This window comes from Thalassophryne amazonica, chromosome 16 (genome assembly GCF_902500255.1).
Source record: "Thalassophryne amazonica chromosome 16, fThaAma1.1, whole genome shotgun sequence".
Lineage (NCBI taxonomy): Eukaryota > Metazoa > Chordata > Actinopteri > Batrachoidiformes > Batrachoididae > Thalassophryne > Thalassophryne amazonica.
In genome coordinates, this window is record NC_047118.1 from 78,427,062 (window position 1) to 78,442,458 (window position 15,397).

General features: G+C 41.8%; 1 protein-coding gene across 4 annotated transcripts in view; it reads left to right on the forward strand.

Moving 5' to 3' along the window:
• abi3a (ABI family, member 3a) overlaps positions 1-15,397 on the forward strand; it is a 71,760-nt gene that overhangs the window by 18,685 nt on the left and 37,678 nt on the right. For all 4 annotated transcript variants that reach the window (XM_034190765.1, XM_034190766.1, XM_034190767.1 and 1 more), the window contains 3 exons: positions 8,542-8,730; positions 10,182-10,240; positions 10,315-10,371. In XM_034190765.1, coding sequence (XP_034046656.1) covers positions 8,542-8,730; positions 10,182-10,240; positions 10,315-10,371 — 305 coding nt within the window. The remainder of the gene's footprint in view (positions 1-8,541; positions 8,731-10,181; positions 10,241-10,314; positions 10,372-15,397) is intronic.

The following is a 15,397-nucleotide window of genomic DNA, read 5'->3' on the forward strand; positions in this document are numbered from 1 at the left end:
ATAGCGCCAGATCACAACAGACAGTTGCCCCAAGGCGCTCTATATTGTAAGGCAAGGCCATAAAATAATTATGAAAAACCCCAACGGTCAAAACGACCCCCTGTGAGCAAGCACTTGGCTACAGTGGGAAGGAAAAACTCCCCTTTAACAGGAAGAAACCTCCAGCAGAACCAGGCTCAGGGAGGGGCAGTCTTCTGCTGAGACTGGTTGGGGCTGAGGGAGAGAACCACGAAAAAGACATGCTGTGGAGGGGGGCAGAGATCGATCACTAATGATTAAATGCAGAGTGATGCATACAAAGCAAAAGAGAAAGAAACAGTGCATCATGGGAACCCCCCCACAGTCTACGTCTAAAGCAGCATAACCAAGGGATGGTCCAGGGTCACCTGATCCAGCCCTAACTATAAGCCTTAGCAAAAAGGAAAGTTTTTAAGCCTAATCTTAAAAGTAGAGAGGGTATCTGTCTCCCTGATCTGAATTGGGAGCTGGTTCCACAGGAGAGGAGCCTGAAAGCTGAAGGCTCTGCCTCCCATTCTACTCTTGCAAACCCTAGGAACTACGAGTAAGCCTGCAGTCTGAGAGCGAAGCGCTCTAATGGGGTAATATGGTGCTACGAGGTCCCTAAGATAAGATGGGACCTGATTATTCAAAACCTTATAAGTAAGAAGAAGAATTTTAAATTCTATTCTAGAATTAACAGGAAGCCAATGAAGAGAGGCCAACACGGGTGAGATATGCTCTCTCCTGCTAGTCCCCGTCAGTACTCTAGCTGCAGCATTTTGAATTAACTGAAGGCTTTTTAGGGAACTTTTAGGACAACCTGATAATAATGAATTACAATAGTCCAGCCTAGAGGAAATAAATGCATGAATTAGTTTTTCAGCATCACTCTGAGACAAGACCTTTCTGATTTTAGAAATATTGCATAAATGCAAAAAGGCAGTCCTACATATTTGTTTAATATGCGCCTTGAATGACATATCCTGATCAAAAATGACTCCAAGATTTCTCACAGTATTGCTAGAGGTCAGAGTAATGCCATCCAGAGTAAGGATCTGGTTAGACACCATGTTTCTAAGATTTGTGGGGCCAAGTACAATAACTTCAGTTTTATCTGAGTTTAAAAGCAGGAAATTAGAGGTCATCCATGTCTTTATGTCTGTAAGACAATCCTGCAGTTTAGCTAATTGGTGTGTGTCCTCTGGCTTCATGGATAGATAAAGCTGGGTATCATCTGCGTAACAATGAAAACTTAAGCAATACCGTCTAATAATACTGCCTAAGGGAAGCATGTATAAAGTGAATAAAATTGGTCCTAGCACAGAACCTTGTGGAACTCCATAATTAACTTTAGTCTGTGAAGAAGATTCCCATTTACATGAACAAACTGTAATCTATTAGACAAATATGATTCAAACCACCGCAGTGCAGTGCCTTTAATACCTATGACATGCTCTAATCTCTGTAATAAAATTTTATGGTCAACAGTATCAAAAGCAGCACTGAGGTCCAACAGAACAAGCACAGAGATGAGTCCACTGTCCGAAGCCATAAGAAGATCATTTGTAACCTTCACTAATGCTGTTTCTGTACTATGATGAATTCTAAAACCTGACTGAAACTCTTCAAATAGACCATTCCTCTGCAGATGATCAGTTAGCTGTTTTACAACTACCCTCTCAGAATCTTTGAGAGAAACGGAAGGTTGGAGATTGGCCTATAATTAGCTAAGATAGCTGGGTCAAGTGATGGCTTTTTAAGTAATGGTTTAATTACTGCCCCCTTAAAAGCCTGTGGTACATAGCCAACTAACAAAGATAGATTGATCATATTTAAGATTGAAGCATTAAATAATGGTAGGGCTTCCTTGAGCAGCCTGGCAGGAATGGGGTCTAATAAACATGTTGATGGTTTGGATGAAGTAACTAATGAAAATAACTCAGACAGAACAATCGGAGAGAAAGAGTCTAACCAAATACCGGCATCACTGAGAGCAGCCAAAGATAACGATACATCTTTGGGATGGTTATGAGTAATTTTTTCTCTAATAGTCAAAATTTTGTTACCAAAGAAAGTCATGAAGTCATTACTAGTTAAAGATAATGGAATACTCAGCTCAATAGAGCTCTGACTCTTTGTCAGCCTGGCTACAGTGCTGAAAAGAAACCTGGGGTTGTTCTTATTTTCTTCAATTAGTGATGAGTAAAAAGATGTCCTAGCTTTACGGAGGGCTTTTTTATAGAGCAACAAACTCTTTTTCCAGGCTAAGTGAAGATCTTCTAAATTAGTGAGACGCCATTCCTCTCCAACTTACGGGTTATCTGCCTTTAAAGCTACAAGTTTGTGAGTTATACCACGGAGTCAGACACTTCTGATTTAAAGCTCTCTTTTTCAGAGGAGCTACAGCATCCAAAGTTGTCTTCAATGAGGATGTAAAACTATTGACGAGATACTCTAACTCCCTTACAGAGTTTAGGTAGCTACTCTGCTCTGTGTTGGTATATGACATTAGAGAACGTAAAGAAGGAATCATATCCTTAAACCTAGTTACAGCGCTTTCTGAGAGACTTCTAGTGTAATGAAACTTATTCCCCACTGCTGGGTAGTCCATCAGAGTAAATGTAAATGTTATTAAGAAGTGATCAGACAGAAGGGAGTTTTCAGGGAATACTGTTAAGTCTTCTATTTCCATACCATAAGTCAGAACAAGATCTAAGATATGATTAAAGTGGTGGGTGGACTCATTTACTTTTTGAGCAAAGCCAATAGAGTCTAATAATAGATTAAATGCAGTGTTGAGGCTGTCATTCTCAGCATCTGTGTGGATGTTAAAATCACCCACTATAATTATCTTATCTGAGCTAAGCACTAAGTCAGACAAAAGGTCTGAAAATTCACAGAGAAACTCACAGTAACGACCAGGTGGACGATAGATAATAATAAATAAAACTGGTTTTTGGGACTTCCAATTTGGATGGACAAGACTAAGAGACAAGCCTTCAAATGAATTAAAGCTCTGTCTAGGTTTTGATTAATTAATAAGCTGAATGGAAGATTGCTGCTAATCCTCCGCCCCGGCCCATGCTACGAGCATTCTGACAGTTAGTGTGACTCGGGGGTGTTGACTCATTTAAACTAACATATTCATCCTGCTGTAACCAGGTTTCTGTTAGGCAGAATAAATCAATACGTTGATCAATTATTATATCATTTACCAACAGGGGCTTAGAAGAGAGAGACCTAATGTTTAATAGACCACATTTAACTGTTTTAGTCTGTGGTACAGTTGAAGGTGCTATATTATTTTTTCTTTTTGAATTTTTATATTGATGAAGTACCCGGATGTTAATGAATTTTCAATGGAGATCCGCGACTAGACACACTCAGAAAAATGCTCGCAAAATACGTGTTAAAAAAATGCCATTTTGACCTGGATATTGAGCCAGTAAAATTAAATTACGAGGTCTGTTAGAAAAGTATCCGACCTTTTTATTTTTTTTCAAAAACCATATGGATTTGAATCACGTGTGATTGCATCAGCCAAGCTTGAACCTTCGTGCGCATGCGTGAGTTTTTCACGCCTGTCGGTTGCATCATTCGCCTGTGAGCAGGCTTTGTGTGAGCACTGCTCCACCCCTCTCGTCGGATTTTTATTGCGAATAAATGTCTGAACGATTTGGAGCTTTGCTGCATCAATTTTTTCCAGAAACTGTGAGAGACCTCCAGGTGGACACCGTTCGGAAAATTAATATGGCTTTCGGGGACGATTTTATGGGGATTACACTGCTTGAGTGATCCAGATGGTTTAAAGACCACCACAACTGCTGAGAGCGCGGCGCGCTCCCAGCCCCTTCGACAGGCTGACACCCCGCTGGAACAACCAGATCATTTCAACGTGAAGGCTTTGTTGATCTGGGACCTCGTCTGACTTTCACAAAAAAGGTTGAAGATGTGGACATCAGCACTTTTTTGGTACATTCCACCATTACAGGAGTTTTTTTTCATGGAACGAAAAAGCGGACGGACGCGCCACGGAGCCATTCATTACGCGGGACAAAACCACCTCGGTGTTGGTCTCACAGTGGATTTCAGACGGATTCCGGTTGCTTTTCAGTCGTGTGATTATCCGATTGTGATTGTGCATGAGCTGGACCTGCTTTAAACTGTCTGGGTCACTCCTTAATCTGTGTAATCCCCATAAATTGTCCCTGACAGCCATATTAATTTTCCGAACGGTGTCCACCTGGAGGTCTCTCACAGCTTCTGAAAAAATTCTGATGGGGAAAAAAAAGCCCAAATCATTCCGCCATTTCCTGACAATGAAAATCCGCCGAGGGGGTGGACCACTCCTCACTCAAAGCCTGCTCACAGGCGAATGATGCAACTGACAGGCGTGGAAAAACTCATGCATGCGCACGAGGGTTCAAGCTTGTCTGACGCAATCACACATGATTCAAATCCATATGGTTTTAGAAAAAAATAAAAAGTTCGGATACTTTCTAACAGACCTCGTACATTAAATTATGTCAGGAAAAGTATTAAACTTACTCTGACACACACACATTCCCAAATATTAGTGTTGAAAGTTACATGGATCTGCGCTGTTCCAGCTGCTGAGCTGAGACGTCCTGCTGCAACAGCTGTTCAATGCAGCGCAGCTCCTAAAACCATTACAATACATTTTTATATATATAAAATATAATCTATTTTTTTTTTACACAATTATCCTTTATTGACCGAGTTTCATTCATGAACTCAGTGGTGTGGGTGCACATCTCTTTTCATTAGTTACTTCATCCAAACCATCAACATGTTTATTAGACCCCATTCCTACCAGGCTGCTCAAGGAAGCCCTACCATTATTTAATGCTTCGATCTTAAATATGATCAATCTATCTTTGTTAGTTGGCTATGTACCACAGGCTTTAAGGTGGCAGTAATTAAACCATTACTTAAAAAGCCATCACTTGACCCAGTTATCTTAGCTAATTATAGGCCAATCTCCAACCTTCCTTTTCTCTCAAAAATTCTTGAAAGGGTAGTTGTAAACAGCTAACTGATCATCCTGCAGAGGAATGGTCTATTTGAAGAGTTTCAGTCAGGTTTTAGAATTCATCATAGTACAGAAACAGCATTAGTGAAGGTTACAAATGATCTTCTTATGGCCTCGGACAGTGAGACTCATCTCTGTGCTTGTTCTGTTAGACCTCAGTGCTGCTTTTGATACTGTTGACCATAAAATTTTATTACAGAGATTAGAGCATGCCATAGGTATTAAAGGCACTGCGCTGCGGTGGTTTGAATCATATTTGTCTAATAGATTACAATTTGTTCATGTAAATGGGGAATCTTCTTCACAGACTAAAGTTAATTATGGAGTTCCACAAGGTTCTGTGCTAGGACCAATTTTATTCACTTTATATATGCTTCCCTTAGGCAGTATTATTAGACGGTATTGGCTTAAATTTTCATTGTTACGCAGATGATACCCAGCTTTATCTATCCATGAAGCCAGACAACACACACCAATTAGCTAAACTGCAGGATTGTCTTACAGACATAAAGACATGGATGACCTCTAATTTCCTGCTTTTAAACTCAGATAAAACTGAAGTTATTGTACTTGGCCCCACAAATCTTAGAAACATGGTGTCTAACCAGATCCTTACTGTGGATGGCATTACCCTGACCTCTAGTAATACTGTGAGAAATCTTGGAGTCATTTTTTGATCAGGATATGTCATTCAAAGCGCATATTAAACAAATATGTAGGACTGCTTTTTTGCATTTACGCAATATCTCTAAAATCAGAAAGGTCTTGTCTCAGAGTGATGCTGAAAAACTAATTCATGCATTTATTTCCATCTAGGCTGGACTATTGTAATTCATTATTATCAGGTTGTCCTAAAAGTTCCCTAAAAAGCCTTCAGTTAATTCAAAATGCTGCAGCTAGAGTACTGACGGGGACTAGAAGGAGAGAGCATATCTCACCCATATTGGCCTCTCTTCATTGGCTTCCTGTTAATTCTAGAATAGAATTTAAAATTCTTCTTCTTACTTATAAGGTTTTGAATAATCAGGTCCCATCTTATCTTAGGGACCTCGTAGTACCATATCACCCCAATAGAGCGCTTCGCTCTCAGACTGCAGGCTTACTTGTAGTTCCTAGGGTTTGTAAGAGTAGAATGGGAGGCAGAGCCTTCAGCTTTCAGGCTCCTCTCCTGTGGAACCAGCTCCCAATTCAGATCAGGGAGACAGACACCCTCTCTACTTTTAAGATTAGGCTTAAAACTTTCCTTTTGCTAAAGCTTATAGTTAGGGCTGGATCAGGTGACCCTGAACCATCCCTTAGTTATGCTGCTATAGACGTAGACTGCTGGGGGGTTCCCATGATGCACTGTTTCTTTCTCTTTTTGCTCTGTATGCACCACTCTGCATTTAATCATTAGTGATCGATCTCTGCTCCCCTCCACAGCATGTCTTTTTCCTGGTTCTCTCCCTCAGCCCCAACCAGTCCCAGCAGAAGACTGCCCCTCCCTGAGCCTGGTTCTGCTGGAGGTTTCTTCCTGTTAAAAGGGAGTTTTTCCTTCCCACTGTAGCCAAGTGCTTGCTCACAGGGGTCGTTTGACCGTTGGGGTTTTACATAATTATTGTATGGCCTTGCCTTACAATATAAAGCGCCTTGGGGCAACTGTTTGTTGTGATTTGGCGCTATATAAAAAAAATTGATTGATTGATCTCTCTGTGTGGGTGTGACTGTGAGCGGTACAGCACGGGTCATTATAATCTCATTATTTTAAGGTGCAAATTTTAAAAAATCCCCAGTCTTGTCGAACAATTTTAATCACTAATGACAAGTATTTTAACCAGACATTGGTCTAGCAGTGGAAAATATCAACTAGACATAAGTGAAGAGTTAATGGTCCGTGTGATCGGGCAACACAGGTACGGCAGGAGACATACAGCTGTTTATCATCCAAATATCACGGACAAAGTGACAACAAGAACCAAAACCACTTACTTATGGAAGGAAATATTGTCTCCCTTGTTCCTCCGTTTGTGGCTTTGCCAACATGCGCAGCTTTCCGGCATATTCCACCTGTTTCTTGAACTTCTATGCACGCAAATCACTAACTTGCCCGGAATTAAAATGGGGATCACGCCTCCTTACTGACGGGATTTGCTTAATGGTTTTCATTATGCTGTTCTTATTTTGAAAGTTCAGTAAGTGGACTGATATGTTAAACATGCTATGTGAAAGACTAAAGTAAGAATTCTATGTTTACTGAACAAGTAGTAGACTTTTTTTTGTTTTGTATATTGTTCTGCCACTTTTAATTACAAATTAATCCGCACACGCCTGAGTTTTCATTATCCTTCATTTATTTGGCATTTTTTGTTGAAAATTTAGCAGATGAACACTGGGTGTGTTTAAAACAATATTGTGGGTGCTCTTAATTCATAAAGTAAAGTGATGGTAGAGAAATGAACATTCAATACACAAGCAACAGCTCTGGTTGACATTCCTGATGTCAGCATGCCAATTGCACGCTCCCTCAAATCTTGCGACATCTGTGGCATTGTGCTGTGTGATAAAACTGCACCTTTCAGAGTGGCCTTTTATTGTGGGCAGTCTAAGGCACACCTGTGCACTAATCATGGTGTCTAATCAGCATCTTGATATAGCACACCTGTGAGGTGTGATGGATTATCTCAGCAAAGGAGAAGTGCTCACTATCACAGATTTAGACTGGTTTGTGAACAATATTTGAGGGAAATGGGTGATATTGTGTATGTGGAAAAAGTTTTAGATCTTGAGTTCATCTCATACAAAATGGGAGCAAAACCAAAAGTGTTGCGTTTATATTTTTGTTGAGTGTAGTTGGCCCAGATGACATACCAGAGGAGGCATGGAAATGTATAAAAGAGATGGCCCTGGTGTTTTTAACCAGATTGTTAAATAAGTTCTTACAAAGTGAGAAGATGCCTGAGGAGTGGAGAAGTGTGCTGTTTCCCATTTTTATGAACAAGTGTGATATGCGGAACTGCAGTAAAAAAAAAAAAAAAAAAACAGTGCTCGTAGAGTGCAAAGCTTCGCCAACATTAGTTTCCAATTCCACAAAACCTTACCTTGGAAGTGGCTTCTCATAAGATAAATGAGATGTTACGAAATGTCAGGAGTATGTATTTAGTTTATGGACAGAGTGTTGTCAGGTTTTTGTTTTTACTTTTTCAGTTTCTGAATTCTTTTTCATATTATTTTCACAGAACATTGGTTATCTTTGCTATGCACACATTGGTTATCTTTGCTATGCACACTTTGTCATTTCTTTGTTGGCAGACGTAAAGAACAGTAATTGCATCATGAGGAGCAGCAATAATTCTGAGCAGCTTTCACAGACTGCAGTTTAATTCCAGTTCTATTTCAGTTTTAGATGATTTTGAATCCGGTTTGATTGTATTTTTAAAGATTGTTCACATTAATCTGGATTGCTGTGGACCTGGATTACTTTGGTCTCACATTCTGGTTTTCATCCTCAGATGATTGAGATGCACAAGGAAAAGGTTTCACGGAGGGAAATTGGAGTTTTCACGGCGGTGAGGAGAGTCCCGCGCAGCCACAAAATCCTCCCCCCTGCTCAGGATACGGGCAACTCACAGCTCCGCCCACTCTACAGCCGCCAGCCAATCAACTACCAGCATCTTGACGGACTGGGTCACAGTATGAAGGTAACACACGGACAGGTTTATCCGAGACTCAAAATAATCCAATCATGTAGGATATGTCTGCAAAAATCTGATGCTTTGTGGTCTGGGGGGGGGGGATCACCTCGACTGGTGCGCATGTGCTTACAGAATAGTGTGTGTGTGTGTGGGGGTGGGGGGGGTTCTTTGGAGCAGAGTGTGACACCCGTGAGCTCAGCTCAGTGAGATTGCCACGACATTGGACAACCTCTTAGGTTGGTGGGGTTGGAGAATGCACTCTGCTCAAATAACCCCCCAAAAATCCATCCTCCTATGATGCCACGTGAACTACACAAATCAAAGCGGGTGAACCCCCCCCACCGCCCAGCTTTTGTATCTGATCACTGACGGGAAGTCAGTTATGAGTAAAACTTGGAGACGTCACCTCTCTCTGCTTTGATTGATGTCGAGTCGTTGGGTTCATATGAAACGTTTGGCGGCGGGTTGAACCTCAGAACAGCTTGTTGCTCTGCAACAAGAGGTTTCCTGCGGATGTGACACAGGAAGTCAAAAGAGAAGTGACGCCGCGCCTCAGGCCTCTTGAGCTGTCAGAGACCGGTTTCTGCTCCGGTTCAGGAGACTGGAGCAAGTTTTACTCTTACTTTGAAATTTGCTTTCCCTGATAGCAGCATGTGGATAAGATGAGCCAGAGCAAGAACCTCCACCGGGGAACTACCCCCCCCCCCCCCCCCCCCCCCCCCAAAAAAAAAAAACAGGCCACTTTCAAGGAGGACAAAAAAAGAAAAATTGGCTTTACACTGATCAGTTTGGTACTTTAACGTTCCCCGTAATCCTCCTGGCGGCCCCCTGCACTTCTCAGAATGCACCACGGCACTAACAGAGTTCCGTTGTCTCACAGCACATGTAAACAATGGCTAGTGAGGATCTGGATGGTGTTGCTCCAGTGAGTTCTCAGGCGATTATGATGATGACACGTTCTCCTAAGTTGAGAGGGTAATCTGGAGCCGATGTTGCACCTGTGATGGACGTCTTCTGTGCCCTGATGTTGTCTTGTTGTCCATACTTCACGAGGTGTGTGTTACCTTGTGCCCTGAACCGGAACTCTGCTGAAACTGACCTCTCGTGTGACTCACAAACTGCGAGATGGCGCAAGATTTTCAACTGTGAAATAGTGAATGAGTACAGCTAGTGTTGTTTTTATTTTCTTAACCAAACAATGGTTGGTGGCATGGTCGATTAGTGGTTAGCACTGTTGCCTCACAGCAAGAAGGTTTTGGGATCGCTGCCCACCTGGGCCTTTCTGTGTAGAGCTTGCATGTACTGCTGTGCTGCCCGACCCACGGACTGAATAATTAAAATGGGCTTTGTTGGTATTAGATGGAGATTTTGGACTCTGGCTCAGGGTTCTGGGCACTGAGGACTGTGTGCGATTGGGAAAATGCTTGGAGATTGACAGACTGTTATCTGCTCCTCAGATCTCTGGAAAACAGCCTGATAAATCAGGACCAGTCCGCAAACATGGGTCCTCCATCAGGTGGGTTTTATTTGTGATCGGTTATTTTGTACCTAACATGAGAACTGTGTCCGTTAACATGTTGTGTGTTTTAGGTCGAACAAACCTCCAGAGCCTGTGCAGTGCCCAGTGGCGCCGCCCCCTGTCAGCAGGTATCAGCACAAACACAAACCTTCATCTCTACAGGTGTCAGAGGTAGTGTCCCATTTCAGCGTCTGTGCCCCACAACACTCTTCAGGGTTCAAGCCGTCAGACACAGCAGAGGCCAAAACAGACTGATCTGTACTGATGCGGTTAGCACACAGGCGCATTTTCTTACTGTATCACGAGGTCCCCTGTTGCCATGGAATGGAAGAGATTCAAGATATGTTTGTTACTGTAAGTGTTACTGTAAGCTGAACTTCTGTATGGTTAAAAATGAAATATTGTTCCTCCTAACATGAACAGCATACAGAAGTATTTATAAGAAAGAAATAGCTTCAGTAGTACTGCTAAAAATTACACACAAGTCACACATGCATTCACACATCAGCAGTAACAGAGTGAGGCAGACATAATGTGCAAACAGCAGTACAACCCCTGGCAAAAATTATGGAATCACCGGCCTCGGAGGATGTTCATTCAGTTGTTTAATTTTGTAGAAAAAAAGCAGATCAGACATGACACAAAACTAAAGTCATTTCAAATAGCAACTTTCTGGCTTTAAGAAACACTATAAGAAATCAAGAAAAAAGATTGTGGCAGTCAGTAACTGTTACTTTTTTAGACCAGGCAGAAAATATGGAATCACTCAATTCTGAGGAAAAAATTATGGAATCACCCTGTAAATTTTAATCCCCAAAACTAACACCTGCATCAAATCACATCTGCTCGTTGATATTGACCCTATGCCATGACATTGACCCTATGTGTCTTTTTGCAAGGAATGTTTTCACAATTTTTGCTCTATGGCAAGATGCATTATCATTCTTGAAAAATGATTTCATCATCCCCAAACATCCTTTCAGTTGTCCAAATATCAACGTAAACTTGTGCATTTATTGATGATGTAATGACAGCCATCTCTCCAGTGCCTTTACCTGACATGCAGCCCCATATCATCAATGACTGGTGGAAATTTACATGTTCTCTTCAGGCAATCATCTGTATAAATCACATTGGAAAGGCACACCAACAAAAGTTCCAGCATCATCACCTTGCCCAATGCAGGATTCGAGATTCATCACTGAATATGACTTTCATCCAGTCATCCACAGTCCACGATTGCTTTTCCTTAGCCCATTGTAAACCTTGTTTTTCTGTTTAGGTGTTAATGATGGCCTTTCGTTTAGCTTTTCTGTATGTAAATCCCATTTCCTTTAGGCGGTTTCTTACAGTTCGGTGACAGACGTTGACTCCAGTTTCCTCCCATTTGTTCCTCATTTGTTTTGTTGTGCCATTTTTCGATTTTTGAGACATATTGCTTTAAGTTTCCTGTCTTGACGCTTTGATGTCTTCCTTGGTCTACCAGTATGTTTGCCTTTAACAACCTTCCCATGTTGTTTGTATTTGGTCCAGAGTTTAGACACAGCTGACTGTGAACAACCAACATCTTTTGCAACATTGCGTGATTTACCCTCTTTTAAGAGTTTGATAATCCTCTCCTTTTGTTTCAATTGACATCTCTCGTGTTGGAGCCATGAATTCATGTCAGTCCACTTGGTGCAACAGCTCTCCAAGGTGTGATCACTCCTTTTAGATGCAGACTAACGAGCAGATCTGATTTGATGCAGGTGTTAGTTTTGGTGGATGAAAATTTACAGGGTGATTCCATAATTTATTCCTCAGAATTGAGTGATTCCATATTTTTTCCTCTGCTTGGTCTAAAAAAGTAACTGTTACTGACTGCCACAATTTTTTTTCTTGATTTCTTTATAGTGTTTCTTAAAGCCAGAAAGTTGCCATTTGAAATGACTTTAGTTTGTGTCATGTCTGTGATCTGCTTTTTTTTTCTACAAAATATAACAACTGAATGAACATCCTCTGAGGCCCGGTGATTCCATAATTTTTGCCAGGGGTTGTAGATCAGAAATTCCACTGGTGGAGTTCTAAAGTGCACTATGCAGTGTGAGGGTAATGCAGAGTACTTGTGGAGAATCAGTGGAGGTGTAGGAAGTACCAGTATGTTCATCAAGAGTGGGAGGAGAGCCACAACAAGGAGTTGGAGGGCTCAGAGGAGTGGTAGGGAGACGTGGTGGGTGGAATGGGGACAATAATGTTCAGTAGGGTTATGACAAATCTCAAATTTATTAGCCTGGGGTTATAAATGATGAACTTTTACCTAAAACTCACAAAAATGACTTTGGTTTTGCCAGATCTTGAAAAAACCTCCCGCACCTAAGACAGTTTCATATTTCACATTAAAACACCTAGCGGCTCAAACCTCTTATTATAACATGTCAGTTTTACATACAATACACATGAGGAATACATGAAAATGAGTACATATAGCATTGTAGTGTTTTTAATAGTGTTTCAGAGTTGTGTATTAGTGTTAATAGAATTTGCTGTTAAGATATTTGTCTGTTTTGCAAGTAGATGGTTCCTTTTCCAGTGAGTAGAGAAGCATTTCACAGCTTTGGGACACTTAAGTTTGGATATTGCTGACAGCAGGTCGTCATAATCCGTCTCTGAATAGTGTTGGATAGAAAACCAGGCCCGTGACCATGTAGTTGCAATGAAATCACAAGTTACCCTCAGCTGTTCTTGCCAATTTGGAAGAAGGAAAAAGGCAATAAGTGCAAAAATTCCTCGTGAGTTCCACCTGGCCCTGTGAAGTGATGGCAGCTTGTGCCATTTGATGCGAGACCATTTTTCCGTTTTGTAAAACTTGTATGCTTCACAAAGCTCAAAAAGGAATTTAAAATCATCTCTCCAGCCAAGATTCTCATACTCTGGTATCCCTTCTGTGTCCATGTATGCATTTTGCAAATCATCATACTGTTCCAAAATCTCATCATTAAACTTGCAGTTAATGTTAGGTGACCGTATAGGAAAAAAGAAGTCCAACACATGTCGCTGAACAAGATTAAGAATGTGGTGCTGGCAGCCGATGTATTGAGGTTCATCGAATCCCTTGTCTCGAAATGTTCTCTGAAACCCGGCTACAACACCATTTTTGTGACCAGTATTGACTGTGCTGTGTCAGAGATGATCATCTGAATACGGTTCCATGCATTGTACTCATCAAGCAGGTCCTGTAGTGGTCTGCAGCAGTTCCACTGTCACTTGCCAAAATGCCAAGTTGTAATGTTCTGTCATTTTTCAAGCACACAGCTTGGTACTCCTTATTGTCAATTTTCTTACCATCAAATTGCAGACAAATTTTTTTTTGTATATATTTTATTTGTATATATTTTCTTGTTATTTCTTGATACTTCTTAATTCTTTTCTTGTTACGTTATTTTAAATAGTATTGTGTAAACTCGTATTCTTTAAAAGTGATGTGGTGCTAGTTGCGGGAGGTTTTCTCAAGAGCCAATGAAATAAACTTCAAAAAAGTGAACTATGGGTAAAAGTTCATCAAATGCAACATCAGGAAAATTAAAGTTTTGAAAAAAGGTTTTGTAGTCATAACCCTAATGTTCAGGATCCTCATAGCCTGAGGAACAAAGCTGTTCAAGGAACCTGGTGGTCTGGGTTCAGATGCTCCTGGACCTTTTTCCTGAAGGCAGAAGAGAAAACTGTCCATGTAAAGGGGTGGGAGAGATCTTTGATGATGCTAGAAGCTCTATGGATGCACTGCTAGGTTGAAGATTCTCCAGCTTTGATGGGACAGGAGCACCAACAATCTTCCAGCAAGCTGCTTCTGTTCAGATGCAGTGCACGATCCAAACCAGGTGGTACTGCAGTAGTTCAGAAGGGGGTGTCTAGGGGGTAGGGGTCTAATCATTGTGGTGTCTTCTTGTATGATGGCCATGATTTTGGTCAGTGGAGACATGTTTGTCTGCCAGACGTACATCCAGTAATTGGTGTTGACACCTCTCGACAACCCTGTCTATGGTCAGCAGGGGGTGGTGCACAGCACGTGCCTTCCTGAAGTCTGACCATTTCCTTTGTCCTTGTCCGACATCCAGGAAGAGGTTGTATTTGTTGTACCACTCTGCCAGCTGCTTATCGCCATCCTGTAAGGTGGCTCTGCCTTTGGTGATGAGGCCCACTACTGTGGTGTCATCAGCAAACTTGATGATGGTGATTGCTGCTGATGCTAGCACTACAGTCGTGGGTCAGAAGGGTGAAGAGCAGGAGAATCAGCACATATCCCCGGGGTGAACCTGGCTCACCGTGATGGAGTTTGAGGTGTGAATGCCAACTCTGACTCTCTGTTGCCATCTTTGTTAGAAAGTCCAGATCCAGTTGCAGGTGCCAGTGTCCACCTCCAGTGACCTCCGCTTTTCCACCCTTGCTGTGGAATGATGATGTTGAAGACCAAGCTGAACTCATTGAAGAGGAGCTTGGCGTAGACAGACTGGTTTTCCAGATAGGACCATCCAGGTGAAGGGTGGTGGTTATTGCATCATCTGTGGGTTTGCTGGCTGTTTTGTGGGACGGAAGTTACGGTATAACTACAGTGCGCATCTGCCCAGTCCCTGTACTGTTATTCTTAACCATGGGGCTGCGGCCCATCATTGGGCCGCGGGGCCCGCGAATGCCAACTACTGGGGCGCGAAAAAACCTTCAGGTCTGCACCTGTGGGCCATGAGTGGCAGCGTGACCGCAATGCAGCTTCCCACCTCTTGGTGGCAGCTGTTGAACATGCCCATTAAGCAGCAGAAGAAGCCAGCTGGAAACCTTTATGTTATGGAAAAGTTTTAAAATGAAAAAATTGAAGATGGAAAGTGATGCACCCCCCTCTTCAAGGTGAAATTATGTATTAAATTATGTATGAATGTATTTATTTTAATATGTATATGTCACGGACATGAAGGAGCGAAGCTCTTCAGCATCTCACCATATCATTTAGGAGTAGGGATGGGTATTGGTAAGCTTTTATCTATCAATCTGATTCCTTATCGATTCCCTTATCCATGGGTTAAAGTTCTCCGTCACCACGATGGATTTCCGTCATTTGGAAAATTTAACCACACATACGCATGTGGTGTCATGCGTATTTTGGGGCCGAAATATGATACTCTCACT